General features: G+C 49.2%; 1 protein-coding gene across 1 annotated transcript; it reads left to right on the forward strand.

Moving 5' to 3' along the window:
• Positions 1 to 765: 765 nt before the first annotated feature.
• On the forward strand, positions 766 to 5,274 carry LOC144123995 (uncharacterized). Its single transcript, XM_077656683.1, has 3 exons — positions 766 to 808; positions 2,206 to 2,486; positions 4,963 to 5,274. The coding sequence occupies exons 1-3, from the start codon at positions 766 to 768 to the stop codon at positions 5,272 to 5,274; spliced, it is 636 nt and encodes a 211-aa protein (XP_077512809.1).
• The last annotated feature ends 6,084 nt before the right edge of the window (positions 5,275 to 11,358 follow it).

The raw sequence follows: 11,358 nt of genomic DNA on the forward strand, positions 1-11,358 counted from the left end.
TTGAGAACTTCTCTCATCCCGAAAGCTCTATATCGCTGTAAGGTAAGGACAGCCCTGGTCTTCACCTTTTAAGACTTGATCTTTACGGAAGCTGTAAGAGCTCTAATATATAGGAGCAAGAAAAAGACCATGCAGCCTAGTTATTTTGGCAGAGACAATACGTACTATCGCGCCCCTTGGAGAGGAAAGAGAATACCAAACGTACAAACTTCCAAGTTAAACTCGCTTGTTCCCCTTGGTTATAAGCTTCTAATCGCAGCTTATGAAGTCGTTTCCCTTCTCCACCCGCCGTGACGCCATAAGCGAAAGTGCGGAGCCACACGGGACCGCGCCGGCCGGCCACTACGTTTGCAAGACTGTTAACCGCGGTCCGAGCGCTAACCGCTGCAACCTCACTTCTTCTTGACCAAATTATACCTCCGAGACGAAGACGACGAAGCGCATACCGCGAGCTGGTGGCACGACCACGCGCGGTCGGCCCTGCACCGCTCCCTCCCTCGTCTGTGATGTCATCAGCACGGGTTCTACTCTGGCTCGCTCCCCCATTGGCCCGGCCCTGCGGCCGCGCCTATCCGGGCCGGAGGTTAGGCGCGAGGCACGTTCCCCCGAGCTCGGGCCCGAAAGAGCTGCTTCATCGGCCGGCCGGTCACTGCGACATCGCTGCTCGAGTGCCCTGTCCCCCCCCCCCCCCCCCCCCCGGCCAGCTGTCCAGGAGTCCGCCTTCACGTCGCAAACCGGGCCTCCCTCAAACGCTCCTTGAGGCCAATGGAGTCCACCCCGTGGTCGCAACGACGAAGCTGCGGAACAGGTGAGCGCTTTCCTTGGCCCGCCATTGCCTGTGATAGAGCGCAGCGCTCCGGCGGAGCCTATCGCGGAGGCGCTTTCCGTGGCTCGCCGTGCCCTCCGTGGTAGAGCACAGCGCCCCGCCGGGGCCTACCGCGGAGGTCACGGGTCAGCCATCCGAATCGCTGGCTGTAGGGCCACCGCTCTGGCTGGGTGGCTTAGGATGACGCCACGACCGCAGACTGTCACCACGCCGCCCGGTCCGTTTGGTACGGCGCGGCGGGCTCTGGGCGTGGCGAAGTCATGATGTCCCGCGCGCGATGCCGCTTTTAGCTTGAGTGGCGATTCGCTTTAGACCGAAGCTGATTAGGTCTTCGGTTTTCGCGATGCCGATGTTCTTCCGCGAGATTTCTTCAGCGGAAATGAAAATTGCAGATGGCGTTTTTTCTTTCGCCACTAATTCTAGGTCGGCTTGCGGGAACGCACTAGGCCTAACCCCTAGGTTTGTGCTACTGGCCTGTCACGCGACGCGTACGCGATTACATCTTGCCTAGAGGCGCGCGATCCTTGTTTGGTCGCGGTGAAGCGACGAGCTTTGCCGTGCACTTTTTCTTTTAAATTCGCGTCTTTGCCGCTGCTCCTGTGCGAGCCCGCTACAATGGGTGTAAAGGGAGTAGCAAGTCCTGTTATTTGCGCTCGAGTGTAGCCGAGGTAGCAGTTATTCCGACGCGTCGGATGGTGTTGACGCATATTGGTTTTTGGATACAGAGCGTCTCGAATCCCCGAGTGGGTTGGTTCACAATGGCTGTGTCGGCTAGTCTTGCCTCCTTGCCATACATTAACCACTGCGGGGCGTGTCGCCCGATACTTCCGATCAGGACCCTGCTACCTTGCTCTCAAAGCCATAATTCGTTCGATAGGCTTACCTCATGGATGATCTCAATCATTTTCAACAACCTTCTCTCGCCTTCCCCCGATTTTTATTTGGTTTTCAGAATATAATTCATCTGAAGCCAAAGTGCGCTTTGACCGAATGCAAGATCTAGTGTATTTCCGATCTGTCTCTTCAAGCCCACAGTGACAGGATTTGAGGGCGTAGGCTCCTTTGTCAAGCCATGCAACCTAGCAATCCGAGCACCCTGCCGGGCCATAGCTTCTAGTTATTTTGAGAAACGGCTGGGTAATCATCCTACAGCGGGAGTCGAACCCACCACCTCCAAATCCAAGGCGGGTGCTCTACAGAAGGCGGGATTATCATGGCTTCAGGGACGTAACATATACATAGCCCATTCTTGCAGGTGCGCAATAGTTGATCGCCTGTTAGTGCTCGGAGCTGTTCGGTCATGCCATGTTGGCAAAACTGGTCACGCATCGGTAAGCCTTGTCGATATCGTTGATGCTAACTTCTTCCCTTTGGTCTAGGGCGGCCTACTGGACGCTCGCCGGGCGCCCCATCGGCGCTTTCGTTCGCGCAAGCCCTGCAGCAGCGAGTGGTCAGAGCGGCCCCACCCCAGATTCTCTCCAGCACTGCCGTCGGAACAGCCGTCATCACCCGCGCAGAGGGAACCAACGGCAACGGGGCTCACACTGTGGCGCCCACCGAAGGCGTGCCCACCACCTCGACTTCGCCGACGGCCGCGCCCGTGCAGGCCCGCAATGGTGCCGGCAACACCAAGTCGCAGAATGACGAGCTCAGCTTTCAGGTGAGCGGCGGCTGCTGCTGGGTGCCCCCACGGACGTGTCTGAACCCTGTGGATGGGTGTGGGCGGCGATGCCGTCGTAGCATGCCAGCAGATAGTTTGCCAGACCGCGTACCGCTACCGCGCATGCGCAGTTCGCTCTGAGTTCGCCAGATGGCGCCACCTTCTCGTCAACAGCGCGCCTGCCTGGGCACGTTTGCGGCTCTTGATAGTTGCCAGACTGCAAACCATGGCTTGGTGAGCGGTGTTTTCAGTGACCGTGCATGCACCGTACTGCATCTATGTTCCATAGATTCCATCTCAGGTTGCATAGATTGCGCCGAAGGCGCGTCTCAAAAAAACTTCAAGCGCAGGCGTTACGCTGCGCAGCAAGCGAAAGTGAAACTTTGTTAGCAGCTACCCCTGCCTTTTCACGTGGGTGCATTTCCCATGAGGTTTTCCAATATACGTTTTATGACTAGGCTTCAGAAATGTCACGTGATGCTAACTCTACTAACGCCCCTCAGCGGACAAAGGTAGCGCACAATCCCCTCTCTTTTGATGCAGATTGCTGGTCACTGGCCAAAGTCAAAAGATGAAAAGACGTTTCGGGAGCACTACGGCTCCCTTGTTCACTATGAAGCAATCGGCGCACGGATACGTTCTTTTGTAGCACCCAGTAGCGTTTTTAAGGATTTAGCATAGATAGGATGTACAGTTACGTCGTTCCTGTTTAATGTGTTAGACGATGTCTGTATGTTAAGGGACTCAAGATTCTGCCGTGCTGATGTGTTCTTTTCTGTTGTCAATATCTTTACTTGATCCCAGTTAAGCTCGTGGCCGGATTCTTGCACGTGCTCGGCGATGGCGTTAGATGCTGCTTTCTTGTTTAGGACGTCGTTCTGGTGCTCTCTCAGGCGTCTCCTGAAGTCCTTTGTTTCACGGATATATATTGATGAGCAATCGGCGCAGTCAATCTCATACACCACACCTGGAAATCTTTCACGAGGGAGCTTGTCCTTCCCATTCACCAGTTCTATTCGCACCTTGCCAGCGGGGACGTGCGCGATGTTGACGCCATGCTTGCGGAAAATTCGAGCAAGCGCTTCGCTAATTCCCGCTACGTATGGGACAGCAGCTCGTTTTTCTTTCCAAGCTTCCAAGTTACTGTGGATTCTACCAGTTTTCCATATACGATACGAATTTACTCACAGCGCCATAACCTTCCCCTAACTTTGTTCGAAAGACGACGATTCGTAGCTGTTTGACTGCGCGCGAAATGGTGTTGTCCTGCCCATCCCTTGTGTCAAGCTCCAGAAGCAGTGTTTAATCCATTAGGCGACCAGTTCAGGGCTACAATTTGGCCGTGATCTTGTTTCCAGGTGAGCGCCATCCGACTGGCGTGCCAGGAGCTTTCCCCGAACAAGACGTACGAGCCGGCGCTGACATTCATCGTGGTCCAGAAGCGTCACCACACGCGTTTCATGCCCGCCAATGACCGGGACGGGGTTGGCAAGTGCCGCAACGTGCCGCCCGGCACCACCGTAGACTCTGTGGTCACGCACCCGCTCGACTTCGACTTCTACCTCTGCAGCCATTTCGGCATTCAGGTGCACAGTAATGGAATGCCGTCTGGGGCCCAGTAGTCGGTACTTTGGTCGCAGAAACTCCCTAATGACGCAGAAGCGAACTGAACGTGCTCCGAACTTTTCAGTGCAACATTAAGAAGGCCACTATAGAGGCAGTGACAGGGAATTTGGGCGCTTCTTACACATTATAAAGCACAGGATGACTGTTAGGTGTGGGTCCGAATAGCAACTGCGCATGGCCTACTTTGATATTTCATTGTGCAACAGCCAGTAAAGGGTTCCCGCAAAATGGGATCTGTTTGGTTTATGGAGGTTTAACGTCCCAAAGCAACTCAGACTATGAGAGACGCCGTAGTGAAGGGCTGCGAAAATTTCGACCACTTGGGCTCTTCAACGTGCACTGAGATTGCGCAGTACACGAGCTTCTCGAATTTCGCCTCCATCGACGAAATTCGTCCGCCACAGCCGCGACCAGGATGTGTTCCAAAACGGGGACCACAGGATAGTAACAAAATTTTAAGGCACCCAAATTCATCACCACGAATATTATCAGCCTAACTATGCCCAGTGCAGGGAAAAGGCCTCTCCTATGTCTCTACAGTTACCCTGTCCTTTGACAGCTGCGGCCACCGTATCCTGGCAAACTTGCCAATCTCATCCGCCCACCTAGCTTTCTGCCGCCCCTTGCTACGCCTCTCTTTTCTTGGAATCAACTCCGTAGCCCTTAAGGACCAGCGGTTGTCTTCCAATTCGCATTACATACCCCGCCCAAGCCCATCTCTTCCTCTTGATTCCTAAGTTAAGACTGCCTAAGTGTTGGCGGGGATGTGACGCGAGGTCTGTCGTCTACAACCAGGAGATCATGCTGCGATTCCGTGGGTTGAACCGGCCCCGTTGTGTCTGTGGTGCAGGGCACGAGCAGGCCGTCGCACTACTACATTTTGTGGGACGACTCGAGCTTTACGGCGGACGACGTGCAGAATCTGAGCTACTACCTCTGCCACACATCCGCCCGCTGCGCGCGCAGCGTTAGCATCCCGGCGCCCGTTTACTTTGCTCATCTGGCCGCGTACCGGGTCAAGAACCACGTGATGAGCAAGGTGGACGTGTCAAGCTCGAGCAGCGACTCGTCTGGGGGCAGCGCCGACTCCGTCTCAACCAGTCAGTATGTGGAGGCTGTCAAGGTGCTCGAGTCAATCAAGACCGCCATGTACTTCGTGTGAGGACCAACACTGCTGTGTGAGCGATGTTCAGTACACTGAGCTGTCATGACGTCATTGTACCATACTAAAGTATGGCATGGTGGGTGTGTAGCGTACCAAAGCGGCTCATGGGATATGGGGTATTGTTGTGAAGTTCTCCGCATTGGGCTTGAACACCTGCTGGTTCCATAGCGTGCACTGCGATCGCATGGCACACGGCGGTCTTCCCATAGCCACTTTGCCACCACGGCGGGTCAGTTATAGGAGCTATGTAGGCTATGTGCATAAGAGCAAACGTCTCGCCATGAGGGCTCATTGACAAAAAACTGCGCTATACAGTGCCGCTAAGGAACTTGTCTCTGGCAAAAAAAAAACGCGGAACCTAAGGCATGGACAGGCTGGTTGCCCAAAGTTAATGCCATCAAAGCTCCTCCATATCTCTAGCATTCTGGCCCATGCGCCTCAAAAAACCGGTCGCGCCATTTCGCGACAGCCGGCGGCGCGTAACTCAATGGCGATGAAAAAATAAAAATTAATACCTCGTCGCGCATAAAAGTTGGAGAATAGCTGTCTCGCCAAGATGTTAAATGCTTCTTAAAGTTTCTTTTAGTAGAGTTTCATCATTATAGCTTACATGCTGCGTTTACCATGCGCAATAAGCTACGATAGCATGGAGTCTATGACGAGGTCCTGAAAAGTACCCCACTTCACTTTATCGTTCACCACAGTTCTAATTTACAATATATCGACAAGCTCTTTGGAGCTTCAGGAAGCGTAATGTCCTACCTTGAAATAAGTATAAAGTATTTTACATTTGAATGAAGCAAAAGATTTCCTACGCTGTTTCTCTATTTGTCATGCAACCTTAGCATTGGCAAGAAACGTGTGGCGCCCTCTCTTGGTTTGTTGGCAATGCGCACGTCACCGCTGCAGTGTCCCTGCTTTGGTAGTTTGCTTTGGGAGGTTGAGCCGTGCTGTACGCATGCGCACTTTCAAAAGTGCCCCCATCGGAGTGAGGCTATGACCATGGGCTGCTACATAAAATGCTATAAGAAAGCGCGTGCCTTCTATGAGGTATACAGAGAAAATTATAAGGAGAATCTTTTGCTTGACAGGTACATTTTTTATTAAGCGCGTACAGTGACCACACGGGCATAGGTGATAGTGGAATTGCGTGCGGATTAACAGTGCAAAGCAATGAAACTTCAAGGTACTTTGTTCAAGCAGTGAAATGCGTAATTCCCAGACAATAATACTTAGAGCCCACTCACCGCTACTTGTATATGGGTCTTGCATTGTGCGTTGAAAATATTAAAATAGTGAAATAATGACTACATTTTAACAATTATATTATTAGGCTCAATAGCAGATAACTCTTCGAAAGTTTTGTCGATGTTCTGAAAGAGCAGCACGGATGCGTTGAAGTGAATGTCGTAAGTGAGAGGCGGCAAACCTGATGCTGCGTTTTATGGCAGTAGGTGATTTGTCCAATGTAACAATTAGTATTGTGGTAGTTCGCAACATTTTTTTCTAGGTTGGTAAAGTGCATCTCGTGATTCGATCGTTCGCCGTCGATAAGGGCTTTGCCACTGCTGTAATCGATGCTAGTTTCGGAAATTATGTAAACCGCTAACGAACACTTCATAGAATGGCATGCTGGGAACTATTATGAAGAGTGTGCCATCTGTTCGGGATGCAAGTAAATACACCGTTACCCAGAGGAGCCATCAAGAGTAAAACGTGAACTATATGTTCTTGATTATAATTTAAATGTGGTGAAGAATGAACGGAAGTTATTGTCGGATAACACGAGGTTTCAATGCTTATACTGCGTTTCTCCAGCGGGGCGGCTGGGCGCTCCATCCAGACTGCTTGTGCAATGTGGCGGTCACATCATTAATTTGCTGACAGGGCGTTACGTGCGTGCGGCCCTGAATATGCAGTGAATTTACCGTGTTGCGAATGTGTGTAACAGCACCTATAGGCACTCTCGGACGAGTGGCGCGACATATATTTTTTTGCGTATGAGGTGCAAACCAACCCCCGTCTTTTTTTTTTTTTTTGCTGTCGCTCTCCTGTGTACTCCTCGGTATCCTCTCTCTTTGCCTTTAATTCTGCGGGTTGCAGTTCCGGTACTTGAGAGATTACATAGCAATCGCCGGGCCAGCAACATTTTTAGCTTTCTTTTTGTATTTTCGTCGGTTGTTGCCTCTTAAGCGATTGGCAAACTACTAATTCTTCGACGTGTGGCTCCAGGGGAGTTGCACAGACCGCGGGTGTAAGAAGAGGGTGCCGTTTTCAGGGGACGATTAACATCTTCCCGCGACTTTTAAATTTGCCTTGATTAGTTTCCACAGCCTACGACAGCAAGCACTCGAACAGGGTATTTTCCATACCACGCCTTAGGTCTTTTTTGTAGGATGACTATCTTTGAAGGGGCAGAGGAGGCGTCCGATAATGGTGGCCGTCTTGTGTGTAGTTTGCATCCCTTCCTTTCTGAGCATACTGGCCAAGGTTTCACTGACACCGTTTGTGTACGAACTGCATGCGCGTTTTAGCCCCTGGCGTGTCCTTAGCGTAAGCATATAGAGTTGTTTGCGTTGCTTCCTTTTCGGTTTTGGATGATATATCGAGTAAAGAATCTTGGGTGTCGATATCTTAGAAATGTTTTCTTTTGTTAATAGTGCAGTGTTTTCTTCAACACTAGGTTAGGTGAAAGACCATTTTCCGAGCACTTCAACTAAAAAAAAACCAGGCGCCAGGCTTTGAGCAATCTTGTGCCCATTGGAAACCAGTGGGTACACGGCGGCACTGGGGAACAAATCACACACCCCCCTCGAGCAGCATGCTTAAAGCGATAAGTCATTGCTTTTGTCGCGGATTTTAAAACAAATAAGCAAGAATTGGGAATCGTCCCAACCAAAACTTGCTTGAATTTCACCCTACCCTTCAGACGCAACTTTTTGGCAGTGTTTCTCCCACAAAGGCTACGAGAACAAGACCCACTGCTCGCAGCATTAAAACGGATGAAGTGAAAGGGGGGGGGGGGGGGTAACATGAAGGGCCAAAGATGTGAGCAGATGCATAGGTAGGAAAAAAAATTTTTTTTCAGGAGCTACACTGGCAGCCGGTTGCAGGGTGGTAAGGGGGAGGAAGAAAAGGACAGTGGAGAAGGGTCTCCTGCTGTGCCTTTGCCTGACTTTCTTTTTTTTCCTCATTTTACTTTTCCGCGAATCGCGGAGCGCAGACTGTGGTTACTTGTTGAATGAAAACTAAACATTTCGGCAGATTTCCTGTTTGGTTGGGTTTAAATACTTATATAAACTGCTAGCCTCCAACGAAAAACTTTACATTTAACCCAGCGTTTCGAAGCCGACTCTGCTCCTTCATCAGGGGTGACTGAGGGCAGTAGCTAGCGTCTTTAAGTATGGAGGGGAGGAGGGGGTCAAAGGAATGAAAGCTGTGATGCGAAAGGCGTGGGGGAGTGGGGAAGGGGGTTCAGGCAACACCCTCTTGAGTTCTTTAGAGGGTGTTGCCAGTATCCCCCTCCACCCCCTCCCCTTCATAGCAACAACCACCACCGTCTCTCTTTCAAACCAGGGAGGAAGAATGTAAGAAAAGGAGGAGGAGGAGCTCAACCTATGCGGCACCGTGGTGGTGGCTTTGTGAACTAGCGGCGCATGAAGCAGAATCCTGGCCATATGATAATTATGCGATGTTTCGACGGAATTTTGAAAATTCCTGGAAGTAAGGTGACGCGTCTTTGGAGAGGCGTTGCAATCCCTGCGGCGGCCCTTTTCGAATAGTCTACGCTATTTTACCGCGGTAGCAATTACTTTAGCTTCGTACTTCTCCAAAACGACGGCCACGTAGCTGGTTTCCACTTAGTTTTCTCGCTGCGCAATAGCGCAGATGGTTCGAATTGAACGCCGTAGAGATTGTAGCGCCTCGCCAGCTGACGTTGCATTTGCACTGTACTTCCCAGGCACATCGTGTGCTCTTGCGGTTTAGCTGGAAGTATTCGTCACTCTGCAGGACATCCCCTCTTGCCCTTGGCTAGGAACTCGCCGTTGGCAGCAACCACCAGACTTTACTAAGAAATTTTTATTAGCTAGACAATTGATTTTGAGACTGATTCTCGCGGCTGAGTTCTCTCTGGTTAACATCTAGTATAACGACATCTTAAGGTATAAAAATTCCTGCATTTATTGCCCTCAGTTAAATGATGGTTGAGACATTCACTTAAACAATTCCGTAAACAACATCAAGTAATGGTCACGGAACGAAATTTTATTGGGTTTTATAGTCGCCTAGAATACTGTAAACAAATTTCCGCGAGTTTTTATATTTTTTAAAAATTAGGCCAAAATGTCGACTTGAAATTGTCTTCAAAAAAGCGCATTGTTCCTACCTTCGGTTCCTGCCTTCGTAGGAAACACATTGAACGCCCTTGCAGTTGAGCGTTACTCTGATTTTATTTCCGAAATACCTGGCCTGGGTTATGTAGGAAAGTCTTTCCACCCCTTCAATTCACGGTAAATTTCAGCGAGTCTTGCAACGTGTATGAGCTTCATCCATTTTGCTGTAAGGTCCAGCATTACGCTCACTAGAGTATGCCCTGCTACAATGCTTGTGTGGGCGCATAATACAAGCATATGAAACACTCTCGTGGAATAGGTGAGGGCCTGCCTCTTGCGCTTGGTGAAAGCTCGTGAATATTACCGCGATATAGTTAAAATCAGGCCCCTTTCTCCAGAAAATCTGCTATTTGCGTTGTCGGCGTCGGCGCCATGAGAGGAAAAACTCACGGGCATGGCTCTGGCAGGTGGTCTCGAGAGAGCAATGGGTTGGAGGCTGGTGGGCCACCTAGGTGACGGTAAGGGGTACGCTATCGCGTCATACCTTTAAGGCGGATATTGTGTCCCTCCAATTTTTCTTAGCGGTGAATGAATAAAATCCGCGAGTATTGAAACATGTAACATCTTTCCTGGGCTCATTTGATCATGTACAGATCACGAGAATGTCTTTCGACGTAGTTGTGTGCAGCATTCGTGTGCATGTCTTATGTTCGCACTAATGTTTTGTGACCGCTTTAGTTGGCGATGCTCCCTGCGCGGGAAGCTGTGTTGTCAGCGTGCAAGCTGGCAATTTGAATCAGTGGCATAACTCTATGCTTGCATGTTTTTTTTTTTTCAGGTCTTCAGCAGCAGGGCTGACTGGCCGCACCCTTTCTCTTTTTTGTGTGTGTGCAGTGACATTCAAGAATACTTTATGCTCTTTTAAGACCAAAATACCGCTACTGCATTCATCGCTCCTCAACCCGGTACGGAAAGCGCACACGCCATTACTATGTACCTGCCTGTTTCAATAGCTTGCAACCTACTGTACTCCGCATGAAAACTAAATACACCCTGAAAAAAACTTTGCGGTATGTCTCCGCGCTGCTTCCTGCCCCGTAGTTATTTCATCTATTTACTGTATTAATTTAAATTACTGTAATCTCTCTTGATGTTGTAATAGTTATATATTTGTTTCACTACGTTTGGTGACCTTTTTCTTTTTTGCAAAGTTCATTGCAACGTCTCTATTTTCCTTTGTTTTGCCAACGTTCGCTGTCTGCCAGGCGCTGCCACTCAAGCCCTTTGAGGCTTTGGTAGGCCTGATTTATGTTGTATGGCAATTGACATGAATAAAAGTTCTATCTATCTATCTATCTATCTATCTATCTATCTATCTATCTATCTATCTATCTATCTATCTATCTATCTATCTATCTATCTATCTATCTATCTATCTATCTATCTATCTATCTATCTATCTATCTATCTATCTATCTATCTATCTATCTATCTATCTATCTATCTATCTATCTATCTATCTATCTATCTATCTATCTATCTATCTATCTATCTATCTATCTATCTATCTATCTATCTATCTATCTATCTATCTATCTATCTATCTATCTATCTATCTATCTATCTATCTATCTATCTATCTATCTATCTATCTATAGATCTATAGATCTATCTATAGATCTATCTATCTATCTATAGATCTATCTATCTATCTATCTATCTATCTATCTATCTATCTATCTATCTA

This window comes from Amblyomma americanum, chromosome 3, assembly GCF_052857255.1.
Source record: "Amblyomma americanum isolate KBUSLIRL-KWMA chromosome 3, ASM5285725v1, whole genome shotgun sequence".
NCBI lineage: Eukaryota > Metazoa > Arthropoda > Arachnida > Ixodida > Ixodidae > Amblyomma > Amblyomma americanum.